General features: G+C 46.9%; 1 protein-coding gene across 6 annotated transcripts in view; it reads right to left on the bottom strand.

The window, feature by feature from the left end:
* The window catches only part of TEP1 (telomerase associated protein 1), a 1,162,857-nt gene that overhangs the window by 368,689 nt on the left and 779,539 nt on the right, over positions 1–14,629 (bottom strand). For all 6 annotated transcript variants that reach the window (XM_078652640.1, XM_078652638.1, XM_078652642.1 and 3 more), the window contains 2 exons: positions 14,044–14,199; positions 8,436–8,648 (listed from right to left, as the gene is read on the bottom strand). In XM_078652640.1, the coding sequence (XP_078508766.1) occupies positions 8,436–8,648; positions 14,044–14,199 (369 nt within the window). The remainder of the gene's footprint in view (positions 1–8,435; positions 8,649–14,043; positions 14,200–14,629) is intronic.

Here is a 14,629-nt window from a genome sequence, read left to right as displayed (position 1 = left end):
CACTAGAAGGAGGATGGAGGCGAGGAATCTAAATAAATAAATAAAATATATTTCTGGGGTTCAGCTGGTACTGGACGTTCCAGGGGTGACCAGAAGAAAGTTGCAGCTGACAGAAGGATGGGGGGTGGGGGGGCTGAGAGGCGGTGCTGCCCCCTGAAGTTGACCTGTCCGTAGGTTCATCAAGACCAGCTAATTGGACCAGCTACATACTAGGAAAACCTGCCCACCGGCTGTACTTGGCCCAGTTTTGCAGAGCTGTAGTAAGATGCAGACGTGGAAGACAGGCAAAGTACTCCAACGCATATGGTTAATGTCCAGTTGTCCTTGCTTGCTCCTAGACCCTCCCTCACCCCAGGGATGGGGTCAGACAGGTAAACTGCGATTTGCACTCAAAAAGGTATTCAGCCCATTTTTGTCGCTGATCCACTTCTGTCTCTCATCTGCCATAGGCATGGCATAACCAGCTGCATTTTTAACAAGCATTTACAATGCAATGGTTTCGCCTTTGGAAAAGTTAGAGCTATTGGCATTGTAAATGACAAAATTTGTGTTTATGTATTGGTTTTGAAAACAAATAAATGGCATTGTCATTTACATTGCCATTAGCTTAATCTCTCGCAAATGTGAGACCTATTGTACCCTACGGACGAGCTCAGCAGACAGCAATTACTACCACACACACACACACCCAGAGCCAGCCACACACACACCCAGAGCCACACACACACACCCAGAGCCACACACCCACACCCAGAGCCACATACACACACACCCAGAGCCACACACCCAGAGCCACACACACACCCACCCAGAGCCCCCCACACACACACACCCACCCAGAGCCCCACACACACACCCACCCAGAGCCACACACACACCCACCCAGAGCCACACACCCACCCAGAGCCACACACACACCCACCCAGAGCCACACACACACCCACCCAGAGCCACACACACACACCCACCCACCCAGAGCCACACACACACACACACACACCCAGAGCCACACACACACACCCACCCAGAGCCACACACACACACACACACACCCAGAGCCACACACACACACACACACCCAGAGCCACACACACCCACCCAGAGCCACACACACCCACCCATAGCCACACACACCCACCCAGAGCCCTACACACACTCAGGAGAGCAAGCACAGCGAGGGGGCAGGGAAGCAAGCACAGCGAGGGGGCAGGGAACTAAAAGTAAAATACTTAAAATAAAATATTCAATGTCGCAATTAAAGTTACCATCACCCAGTCACTGGTTAATGACTGTAAAAACATTATCATCACCTATGTACCGAAGGGAGGAGTAAAGAACCTCAGGATGCCCTTCAGTGTAAAAGTCTTCATTGGCTTAGGGTGCAGGTGGGCCTTACTTGTGTTTGAGCCCGCAGGCTCTAAAGCAACTATGCACAGATGTGGGAGTCCCTCCTCGGGGGACTCGGTACCAACCATGCCCAGGTGGAGCCCTTGTGGGCTTTAAATCAGAAATGCCCCTGGGAGCCTCTCAGGCTCTCACTCAATTATGCCCCTTGAGCCTCTGGTGGGCCAGGAGCCTCTTGGGCTCGGTAATAAAAATGCCCCCCGGGACCCTCGTGGGTCCGGCACAAATGCTTCCGCTCGTTGGAGTCCCGCTTGCGCTAGAGTCCCCCGCCTGGGGACCCGAAGAAACAACTGCGGCGCTGAGCCTCTCGGGCTCTAGAAACAAGAATGCCCCGCAACCATGGGAGCAGCCCGCTATCAAGTGGGGCCGCTCGGGGTGAAGACAGCAGCAGAGTGCCAACTCACTCCCTTTCCCCCCCAGCCGGCTTCGACTCACCGGCTTCCGTGTGGGGGTGGGGGGTAAACCTCTCACCTTTCTCCGGTCCCGCTCCGATCGGGTCACTCTGCTGCCGGCATGCGGGACTCTCTGGCTGCCGGTCTGCTTCCTTCGCCGGCCTCTCGCTGGGGGAGCCTCGGGAAGAGGCGCTGGCTACACTCCGGTGGTGGAGGAGCGCGGTGTAGGCTCCCGTGGACTTCCTGCCTTTCTCTTGGCCAATAGCTTCCTCCCAGCCGGGAGAAGCGGAAATGGAGCCTGCAAGGCTCTTCTCTCTGTCCCGACGGCCCCACCCACCGTCAGGCGCGGCGCCGGCTTCAGCTCTTTTCCTCGTCCTTCGTGGCAAGACAGGCAATCGCAGCACACATATTTGCACTTACCTGATGACAAAAGATCAGGCATCGGACTGGGAGGGGGGTGGAATGAACGGGGAGAAATGCCGCAGCTGCGTGATCAGCGAGAAGGCATCGGACTGGGAGGGGGTGGAAGGAACGGGGAGAAATGCAGCGGCTGCGTGATCAGCGAGAAGGCATCGGACTGGGAGGGGGGTGGAAGGAACGGGGAGAAATTACGCGGCTGCGTGTCCTCGGCTCTGGCAGGTCAGGGAGAGGCTGCAGGAGGTTCCTGACTAGAAAGGAGCATTACGTGAACCCACCGCTCGCACTAGCTCCTAGAAAAAACATCCTGGGAAAAAAAAATAAGACAACACCCACCGCCGCAATGACGGCAACAAAGGGGCGGGATGAGTAAAAATCACCGGAACGCCCACGAATCTGCTCCGGCAATGACGGACAGATCTCTCTTCCAATGGCTAGTCTCCATTTATGGAGCTAGCCAATGGAAAGGCGGGGCAAAGCCAACAACTGTTCTAACATAAGATTTCGCCTGCGCGAAACGCTGCTGCGCAGCTGTTCGCCAGGCGAAACCAAAAATGGAGCAAAGATAACCACTGGTGGGAGATCCTTCTCCCACCACGCCGCCAAGACATGGAACACCCTCCCACTGTGCCTACGACAGACCCAAGACCTGCTGACCTTCAGGTGGATACTCAAGACCTGGCTGTTCGACCAGTAGCGCCCACCCCAGCACTTTGAGGCCCTCGCCGGTATGTAGTGCGCTTTACAAATGATTGGTGGAAGTCTTTAGTGCTTCAGTCCAGAATCTCATGAAAAAATCGGTTTGCTAAATATCTGATTTTTATTAGTCTTATAAGGGTGTCAGAGCAAAAAAATCCCACGGATACCCAAGAAATATTGTAACTATTTTACCCCGTCTCATACATGGCAGAGGTGATCCCTTGTCCCAGCCCTCAGCCTTAAAAAGCCTCCTATTTCCTTCTGAAGGGGATGGCAAAAAAAAGTAAAAAGAGCTTTTGGAGCTTCTTTTAGTTTCTTTTTTTGTCCCTCCCTTCATGTCCCGAGGCCTGGGAAGCAAGGGCAGGACTATAGGTTTCATCATCATCATATTTATCTTTCTTCGGTCAATCTTGAAGGAAGGACCACAGGTACTGAAGGGCAAGGAGAGGTCACGACTACCAGCCCTGGCTACCTTAAAGTCATGGCCATTGTGCTCTAAACACTCCTAGGCTGCCTCTCTGCCCCTGCGGAGCTGGACATAAACAAGAGAGACAACAAAATTGCAACACTGGCAAAAAACAGACAACAGCGGGCAGGGCAGTACCATGGCATCAGCCAGCTAAGCTGCCAGCAGTGCCAATCCAGTCGAACTAGGGCTGGCAGTGTGCATAGTGATGGTGCAACCTACTCTGCTGTACTGAGTGAGAGCCAGCCTCCCTCCTGGACAGACATACTTCCTGCATTGTGTTCAGAGCCTGTGTCCCCGCTACAGTTGTACTGTATGGCGGCATCTGCATAGCGCTTATCTTTGGCACCGACATGCCTCTGCCCTGGTGCTGCAGTGGTATGAGAGGCTCACATCTGCCCACTTAAGTCTTTTGATAGCCAACCGGCAGGGCTGGGGCGGAGAGCATTTTACTTGCCTGCATTAGAGCCCGTGGCACCCCTGCTACATGAATTTGTTTATTTTTGCTTTAAACAGAATAAGTAAAGACTGCTGTGCAGAGCCAGTTAATGTCAAAATGTTGCAGGGTTTATTTAAAAATGATTTCTATATTTTATATTGCTGGTTGAGGAAGAGCCGCTGAGCAAGAGACCTACAGTGATGAATGGAAAAACCTGCCACTCCTTCAATCGTGATTTTTTTTAAATCAAAGCAACATCTCCTTATATGGTTCATACGATGGGAACTTTAAAGGATCACATCTAACTCTTTTCAAACACTAATACCCTTGGGATGGTCTTTTTTTATTTTTGACCAGTGGGCAGGATTCCTGATGTGATGACACCCCAAGGCCAGTCACGTATGTACTGGAATTTAAGGCAAAGGTTAAAGAAACAGCTTAAAGAAGCAGGGTGACATTTCCATTGCTGATAATGTGCTTTAAAATTAGAAGCACTTTGCCCGAGTAGATCACAGTACGAGCTAGAGCCCCTTTCATTCCAGCATGTTTAGTCAGTGCTGCGGCTTGTGCTTTCAAAAAAATATAAAAAGACTGTAAAAATGGTGGTTACTTGTATCTTTAAACGGTTTGCTTGAATTCAAACGTTTCTGGGTGAAAATGTACAACAAATTAACGGTGAATATAACAGTGAAGATTAAGCCTGTTTACGCGGGTAGATGGGTCTAACTCAGCAGTTAAATTCGATAAACTGTCACCGGGGTTTAAAAGAGCCGTTTTAGGATGAACGTGGCTCACTCAAGTCGCTCAGAAAGTCTGTAATAAGGTGGCCTCCTTGAGGTCTGGGAAGTCACACTGGTCGTTAATTCTATTGCCCAAAACCTTTCAATCTAGTTCATTTAACTGATAACTGCTCATAATGCCCAGTCTCCAAATGTAGTCCTAAAAACATACATCGGACTCTCTTTTGTGGCTAATGAAACAGTCACATTTACTCAATATAAGTAACTTATATATTTTTTGACCATCATCCCTTTATCCAAAGTCCATGTCTGAGACGTTATCATACAGTAGGTGCCCTACCACTTAGTTTTATTATGAGACCTCAGTAAAAAGAGGGGAGTGCCAGGGATTTAAGTGGGCCGGCAGTTTTTAAAGGGGGCCTCGAAACGGGTCTCTATCGGGCTCAGTTTTGTGCCCTGGCTCAGGTGTCCGTTTTTCCGGACTGCAGTGATAGCAGGCACATCGATGTGCGCTGCTCACACTGCTGACTTCTTACTAGCTAGACGTGAAGTTACGGCATGACGTCATTCCAGGTGAGCGTGTAGGGGAAGGGAAATCCTTTAAAGAGTCATTTTCTCTCTGGATTTCCCTTCTCTTTTTGAAACTCATGAGCAGCACCATTGTTGTGGTGTCACCAGTGCTTTAAGTGGAAGCTTTTTCAATATTATATACAAGCCATAGTTGCTGCTTATTTATCTTATGCAACTAACAACCATTGACAAAGCCAATAGTCTTGACTTGTTGTAGGTAACGATGTTACTGGTTGTATCACATATCTGGATGCAATGACCGAAACAGCAAAATACAAGTCGGGCGGCACACTATGCTAAGCACAGATATTTAGCGTAGGTGTTTTTAAGCCACGCCCTTAATCACAGTGACCACATTCCTTTGAGAGACACCCCCCCCCGTTTTTCACCCCACTTAAAGCTCTGGGGAGTGCACAGGACCATGGCTAACAACTGCAGTTGGCATCTTTCACCCAATTACTAGACACCATGAGCCCTCATTGTGGGAGAACGTGCAGGACCCTGGCCTATTACGGTTCCTGATACTGATCCCCACACATTTCACCTGCGTTAGTCAGCATAAACTATCTGTGGAAACAGATTTGGCTTTGCTGGGTGTGTTCCTGCGTCTGATCAAACATGTAATTGCACGTTATCCTCCCCGCTCTCCCAGGGATACCGCTTCACCCGACTTGTAATGGGGCTCATAGAGCTCCCAATTCCAGATCATTAGAAGCCCGAGTGGGGACTCCGCTCACACATGGGCTCAGTACCTCTGGTGCTTGGCCACACCTTGTCACCTCAGTTCGATTTTTCTCCCAATAGTCTGCAACCGTTATGACAGGACTCAGAGTAAAGAGGACCAAGGGCGTGTTTCATGACTGAAGGAACTTATCAGTGGCGGCTCCTTCGCTACAGCAGAGCAGTGTTGCCCCACTCCTTAAAAGGAAAATTAAAATGATAATAACGTATCGTTGTTATCATTTTATTTTTCCTATTGCAGTCAGTGGTGGGCGGGACTGGCCAGAGCAGGGGGAGGAGCGGTTTGCACTCCCTAAGTGTGCATGACTGTTAGGCCGGCCCTCTTGAGCCTTACAGACAGTCATGCGCACTTTGCATGTTCCCCGCCAGGCTACATTACACAGCCTGGTGAAGAACATGCAAAGGCTCTCTGTTCCCGTCTGAGCGCTGAGCCAGGGCGCTCAGACCAATCACAACTGGAGAAAGGAGGAATGAAGATGAAGAGGACAGAGGAGAGGCAGCGGTCGGCCTCTTCCAATCAAGATCATTTCTATGTCTTTGCAAGGGCAGGAAGAAGACTTTTGAACCGGTTGAGTTCCACCAACATCTGATAAGAGCTTGGTACCATGACTGCGTGAGACCGATTGTCCTAGCAAAAAGGCTGAGCACATGTACATCCATTTTCTTTCTGGCCTTATCATTTTCAGTTCTTTGTCAAGAGATGTAGATCCTGGTATGGCAGGTGCACCGCCATCACCAAATTAAGATGTCGCACACCTGTGCTTGCGAGGTTCAGATGTTCATAGTTGCTATTCGGCAACATAGGTGCAAATTCGGAAGAGCTGACCTTTGAAACGTTGCCAGTGACACTATTTATTTTATTCATGTATTTATAGAGCGCAAACCGGGCCTAACGAGTATCAGAGGGCTTTACAGGAGAAAAGTTTGATACTGCAAGAGCAGTTTACAAACTAAATCACGCAACAATTTCATAAACAGACAGTTACAAACTACACAGAGCCCTTTACATCAGGACAGCTTGTAAGAAGAGTACGTACAAGAAAATATTGAGACAACATAATTGCAGTTTTCGCATGGTATTAACCACTGGTTTCATACTAGCACTGCAGCGCAAAAGAGGCCGAGATAAGTCATGCATGATTATGACTTTGCTAAGTCAGTGGTATTGAGCAGCATGTTGATTTTTGCTTTTCATTTGTGCTAAAGATAACACAACATGGCCCGGGGGCAGCTGTGCAGCATGTTAGCGGTCCAGTCATTTTGTTTGGGCATCCACAACACTGATCTCCATGGACAAAAACCAACATGGATGGGTTGGATGGATGGGTTTTTATATAGCGCAATATCACCGCCAGGTCTCAAAGCGCTTTGCATTGGGAACCCGTTCTGGTTTTTCCCTGTGAGATAGCCCCTACTGGGTATCCCCAAGGTGAAAGCCAGGCATCCCGCCGCGGGGGGCCGTAGTGGAGATTAAGCAAGCTATTGCCCAGAGTTGCAGAGTGTGAACCTGTGATTCGAGTAGGCACCGAAGCGAGAATTACCGAGTCCGTGGACATTTTGGGCTCAAGACCCTGCCGCGTCGGGAATTGAACCCTGGTCCCGGGTATGATCTCAGCGTCCGGGTCTGCCTCCTCTAACCAGTGAGCCACACTTCTCCACATGCGCTAGCTGGGACCTGGAACTGAAGCAGGCGTGGCGCTGCCACAACACAGGTCAGAAAACCACACGCTTTACAGCCCTGTTGGTGATGAAAGACCCCACGATCCCACAGATGCACCATTAACCACCTCAATCTGGAACCAGTGCCCGTAATCCTCCCTCCCACTCTGCCCCACTCCCTTCATGCCCCACTTCATCTCTTGGAGGCATAATCACCACCGCACATCATGCATCGACCACCACACCATGGCACAGGCTGCCAGCAGGAGATTGGTGCAGCACCAGCGCCACACCAGCAGGAGTCCACCTGTGGTTGCAGACACCACCCACAGTGGCTAATGGGAGAGTAATGTTCCAAGAGCAGCATCATAGATCTTCTTCAAGCCTAAAATGCAGGTCTCTAATCGTGGTACTTAAAACTAACTTGGTCTTTATTCATTCTCTGAAAAGCTAGACTTTAATCCTGCTCATATCAAGTCTCTACCTCTGCCATGGAAGTCTGGCTTCATAATCTCCCTCTTAAAACCCCAGTCTCTAATCCTACTCCTACCCAGTCTCTGATCCTACTCCTACCCAGTCTCTGATCCTACTCCTAACCCAGTCTCTGATCCTACTCAAACAACAGCTAGACCCATTGCCGCCTGGGGTGCTCCATGATTTTGCCTGCTACAGATAAGAGTGAGGGGGGAGGATTGAGGGTCAAAAAGAGTACCCCTCCCCCCAGCTACGCCACTGACAACAGATTGTAAGATCACTAATCTTTCTGCTGAGAAAGTATTCACATTGCCATACCATCCTGCTTCACATGTTAACCTATCAACCCATCGAGGTGATTGGTTAAAACTATTCTTCCTAGTACACAGATCAAACAGTTGGCCCTTTGACAAAAGGAACAGAGAGCTACTTACCTTACAGTCCTCCCCAGCTGTGACGAGGTAGCGGCCATTGCATATGAACCTGGACACCTGAGCCATGCCACAGTGAGCGGGGAAGTTAGCGAGCAGGACCTTTTCTTGCCAGGACCAGAGTCGCACTTCTCCATCGAGGGCCGCTGAGGCGAGAGTTTTCCCAGACGGAGCGAAACAGATGTCACGGATGGAAGACTTGTGTCCGGAAATCACCTGAGAGATGAGCAGACAAATTAAGGGGTGAAAAGAGCTCACATGAAGAATGAAAGAAGGAATATTAAGACACAGTTGCAACTTCTGAGGTCCTGCCCACACCTCACATCCAAAGCAACTGGAACCTTATATGGCACCTCAAGTAGTGCACCACCCAATAAAACTATGATTTTTTGTTAATCTATCCTAATCCAACATTGAGTGGTGGTAATGTTTTAGTATTTTGGACAGATTACTATGAATTACAGATTACTGTGTCAATCAGTATTTAGAATTTTGCAGTCCTCTGGACGCTTATCATAGGTTTGAATGTGTGCGCACTCCTCAAAGAATATAATCATGAATTCATGATGATCTCCAGACAGCATTTTTCTCACAAACTTGTTTTCTCTTAGACCCGCCCTTAAAAGTATGAAAAATCATATATTTGACCATACTCTCTTTGTTGTGGTAGGATCTTTTCCTTTGACAATAGTCAAACAAGACTGCAATATCATGGCGATGCAGCAAACCTTTCACTCAAGGCGAAAGAAACATCTCCTACATTTTTACGACTAGTCTGCTAATGAATATTCCACATTTTCCCATTTTGTGACATCCAGTGGCGAATGACACACCGTTACCTCTATGAGCAGTGTGTAGTATCGAGGAGGGAAACTGGTGGGGAGAAGAGGAGTAAGCTGGCCTCGGTCTCCAGGCTTAAACTGCGAAATCCGTGGGCTAATCCATTCGGTTTTATTACAAGTACAACAAAAGGAAACGGACTTTGGGGAGTTGTAATTCCACAGCTCAAATTATATGAATAGAAACCACAAAGATATGGCAACTGTTAATAGCCAGTGTGCACTTCAACTTTATCACTGGTTAATCCCCAACTGCATACCGGTGAAACATGCCTCAATAAATGACAGTATGCCTTTGTATTAAGAAGATAAACTGACATGCGTTACAATGGCAGCCATATGGTGCCCCCAGTGTACATGAGGAAGCAGGCTTGTATCGATATATATTACACAAATGAAAGAGCTAGATTGACAACAACGGACATATATCAGTTGTTAATACCCTAATTCAATTAATCTACACCAGATATGGCAAAGCTCTGTACTCAGCTGCCCCTAAAAAACGTCATTGATTTCAGCTGGTCCAGAACGCTGCCACCCGCATTATACTGGCATTTCAATATGGGACCGAATCATACCTATACTAGGATCCCTCAATTGTCGGCCCATTCAATCCAGAACAGTTTTTAGTCTACCAGCCCCATAAGGCACTTCGATCGGTCAACCAGCTTCTACTGAAAATTCCTTGTTTTAAAACAGTAAACTATGGAGATCGATAGTGGTAGATCTGGCCCTAGTGAAATGAGCCCAGACTGATCCCTTCTGGAAGTTTCTGTTTGGCCAAAGCGTAGCAAGTCTCAATCTAGAGGAGGATCTAACTGGATAGGGTCTTTTTCCGCACTGCTTTGTCTTTATTGGCTACATTATGCCACAAAGAGCTGGTCATCCAGTTGTGTGTCTTTAGTGCGGTCAAGGCAGAAGCTTAATGTTCGCCTAGGACACAACCTGTGCAAACACTATTCCTCCTTAGTGGGATGGGGGTGATGGACTGGCTCAGATGGAAGGGAGTCACTTTTGGCAGGAAAGCAGCCCTGGTTGGCAACACCAACCTGTAGGCATAAAAAGAAGTAAAAGTTGGGTGGGGACTAGGAGTTTGTAACTTGCTGACCTGTCTGGCCGAAGTAATAGTCAAACACACAGCTTTTAAAATCAATAACCTTACAAGACAACTGTGCAAGGTCTCAAACGGAGTCCCACTGAGAAAAGTTCAAACTAAATGAAGGTCTCTTTGGGGCACAACAAAGGGGGTTGTAGGCTAGAGATTTGTCAACACGGTCAAAAACACATCACCATTGGAAACTTGAAGAAGGAAAGTTGGTATGGGAGACCGAAGAACACTGACAACGGAGTCAAATACCCCTCAAGTGTGCCCACTGCCCATCCCAGCTGGGCAAGGAAAGGTGCAAACTGCAAAACCTGGGACAGCTTAGCCTGTAAGAGGTCCAGATTTGGGTCTGTGCATCGAGCACTGAAGTTACTCCACTGCTCCTTTTCATAGAAGAGCTGCCACCTCTTGCTGCAGTATGGTTAGGTGGGCTAAAGGGGTAGAAGCAGGTGGGAGAGGAATAGGGGGTGGATCCTGAAGGGAAGGGTATAACCCCTTTCTACAAATGAGAGCACCCACTGGGCTGAAGTAATAGCATTGAGGCTAGCAGAAAGAGGGACACCACCCCGCCACAGGCTCCGGTGGTGCAGGGGAGGAGGAGGAGTTGCTGGGCAGATCCACGGCCCTCATCTCTGCCCCTGCCATTGTGCTTTCATAGTGTTCAAGTTGGCAAGTCACTCTTTCACTCCCACTTTACTTAAACGGTTGATCATGATCATCACAGTCCTCCCCACCACCATAAGAAGCTGTGGCCATTTGACTTACCACTACCAGTGCCTTTGAAATGCTGCACCCACTGCCAACACACCTCCCACCAGCCAGTGCTGCACACTTCTTATAATCATTCACTGCCAAATTGCTGCTGCTGGCTGCGTCATGCTTGGCAGACTGTAGTCTAACAGGTTCTGCAGTGCGGCAAGCCTTCTTCTGTCCGGGACACAGTTGTGGGACCAACACGTACGTCCAAAAGCAGCAGTAGCAGCCTGTCATGTGTTTCCCCAGAGTTCCACTGCTGCCTCCCACAGTGTTCTAATGAACAACTGAGTGCCAACATTCTGTATTTATGACACAACTGTGACACGTCTGAAGCCATTGTGATGGAAGCAGGGGTCTTCAACCTTTTCTGCAGTGACTTGCTTCTGCTCATGAAAAGTCCTTGCCAGCTACTAGCAAATATTCTCATTGCAAAGCAGAGACTTCATATGTTAAATTTACACAAGCCCACCCTAAGCAGGATCAACAGTAGTGACTACCCAAGCATTTCAGGTGAGGTTAACCAGTAGAAATATCCTCAATATTAATACCTCTACCTAAAATGAAATAAGAGCCACACCATCACGTACCCTCAGGTACGAAGGGCATAACCAGAGCAACTCCGCTTGAATTATCATTCAATTATCAACTTTCAATGTGTTTTGGAACAGCAAGCACTTAGTTTCATCAGCTTATCAGTTTCTGAAAATACACTTATTTTTCTTTCAAATACCACTTTCCATTTTGGGCAAATAAACTAAATTTTTCAGAAGAAAATCACTTGCTGAAAAAAATATACTTCTTAGGCAATACACAGTTCCTAATTAACAGCTTGGTATTTTCATTGAGTACTCACAAGTATAAACACCTCACATGGACAGATTCTGCTTCAAATGTCCATGTATTACAATCATGGGCCATGGACGCTCACCATAATACCAAGAATGATTGTAGTATGCCACACATGCCCACCATTATACCAGGGGCACTATTGTGCAAGGATGCTCACCATATATTAGTCATGGCATTATTATTCGAAGGGGGCACCATTAGGACAGGGATAGCTAAAAGTGATGGCTAAAAGTAGGCCAGTCATGCTCTTAATATGTAATGACGACGGCCCTTATGCCACAAAAAGACCAAGAAAGCTCAACAATAGTCAAGGATGACCATTACTATGCCATTGGCACTATTATGTCATGAACGGACATAATTATACAAGTGATGAACCCCTTATGATGAGGGGAGTAGGGAGGTCCTTTCCACCAGGCATAGCTTCCAGAGACTGACAGTTCATTAGGGAGGGACACAATGCTAAACACGCACAGACACAAACAAACGTACACACAAGTATAAAAAATAAATAAATCACAGATGAATGCACATAAAGCACTTGATTGTCTCCGCTCTGGATCCATTCCCTGCTCTCCTCAGCTATGCAGGGTGAATATGCACCCAACTAACACATTTTCACTCTGGCTCCTGAAGTCCCACCCTTCCATAAGTTCAGCAAGGTTACTGCTCAAACAACGGCAGGCACACTCCTTTCTTAGCCCATTGTTCACACACACAGCGAGACTGATAGAGTAGGGCCAACAACACAGCCAATCCCCTTGTGACTTAGCTAGATTGACAATGGAGACAGATGGCTATAAGGAAGACCACTTAGGCAGACAGTGTATGTTTGTGCTGTTCACCTAAAACTTGGGAACCACCTTGGGTTCCCTAATTAGAGGGAAACGCGTGTCACTCTTATTAATTCCAGGATGGATAGAATTTTACCATTCAAAGCTGTTATACAACACATGGATTTGTGAAAGGGTGTTGCCACTTTTCAGCTTAGTGGGAATGGCAGTAGCTAATCCTATGTTTAAAGACTTAGCGGTAAAAACGCCAAACGAGTGTCACTTTTCTAGAAAAGCTTGGATGAAAAATAGACATATTTAACGCAAGCAGTGTTAGTCAAATTTGGCTTGAAGCTAGATCTTGGTCCGCAGATTGTGCTGATGTAAATCCATTAAGTAGTTTTTGAAAAATGAAGGTGCACAAATATTTGTATATCTGGATGGTTGTGTCTGAGGGACTCGGGCAAGATTTTTGCGGGAGCGTCTATTCAAAATTCAAGCATTCTGATTGGCCCAGGGATCTTTTTTAACCTGGGCTATCTCGCTCGACCTCCGATTGGCTGCCAGCAACATGAAAAAAATGTTGCTGGCAGCCATTACCGGACTCGGGGAAGGTATAATTAGCTCACTGAACTAGATCTGGCGAACTTCCTTTTTTTGGGTTTTCAAAAAGGTACATTTGAACTAACACCTACCTCTAATACGTTACTTTAACCTCTGATCTTATAGTAAAAAAAATATATGGATATATCATATTTTGTTAATTATCAAGATTAATCAAACTTTTATTGATACCTCTGAGTGCTCCTCCCCCAAGCACCAGCTCACAAGGGCAGCTCTGCTTCTTGTCTCAGCTGAGTGAAGTATTTTTATATACAATGCTAAATTCTACTAAACGTTTCCTTTTTAGGAAATATGCTTTTGCACTTTAAACAGTCTGCAGATAGGAGCAGATGTTCTCAGAAAGACAGATTAGCCTTGATTTAGAGGCACAGTTACCCAGACTGGTAACAGAGTACTCACTGCTGAGGAAAGTTTGAGCACAAACCTAAATGCCTCCGCTACTTCAATGCTGACAATATTTTGTATAATGATGCAATTCAGAACTGCCTGTACTTCTAACACTTGAAAATACAAAAAATAAATTATAATTAACGACAGGTGCAGAAATTAAGGGTTGCCGCTGTGTAATTGCTTTATCTCAGCAGCTCAGCCTCTGCACACCACACTGCATAAAATGGTTTAAGGAGAAGGAATCTCAACAGATTACAAGTATTTGTCTTACTTACCGATACAGCTGTCCAGATCCCTATTTTAAGGATGGTGATCTGGCTGTCCCAAGAACCAGTGGCAATCAGCTGCCCTTCTGGGTGAAAGGTCACGCAGTTCAAAGGGTAAGAGAATTCGTGAGATCCAACAAGAACACCTTTAGCAGAGTCCCACAGCTGTGACGAAAGATGAGACAGAGTTAGAATATAAACCTGATAGGTGTGTGAATTGAAACATGGGGACAAAGAAATTGAGATAATGAAGCTAAGGGAAAAATTAAACCATTCATCATTAAGCCCTCATTACAAGTGGCACTGGAAATAATGGGACAAAAGAGATGTAACGGTTTTGCGGGAATCTGCACACTTTTACAATTTTCCTGGGGTTTCCATCTGTCCTGTTTTCTATGCCCTTTATTTTAATGTCCCGGCTGGAACAAAAATCTGTAAATTCACTTCAAGCCGACACTTTTCCCAAGTATCAGTAAAAACTTCAAGCAGAATGCACATTAAAAACAGTTCTAGAGCTGCATTAATGACCCTTTACTAATAAAATAAAGAAAGACAGAAAAGTAATGTTGCAAATTTTTAAAGATGATTTTATAAA

Source organism: Lissotriton helveticus, chromosome 7 (assembly GCF_964261635.1).
Source record: "Lissotriton helveticus chromosome 7, aLisHel1.1, whole genome shotgun sequence".
Taxonomy (NCBI): domain Eukaryota; kingdom Metazoa; phylum Chordata; class Amphibia; order Caudata; family Salamandridae; genus Lissotriton; species Lissotriton helveticus.
This window is presented reverse-complemented; position numbering and strand designations above follow the sequence as displayed.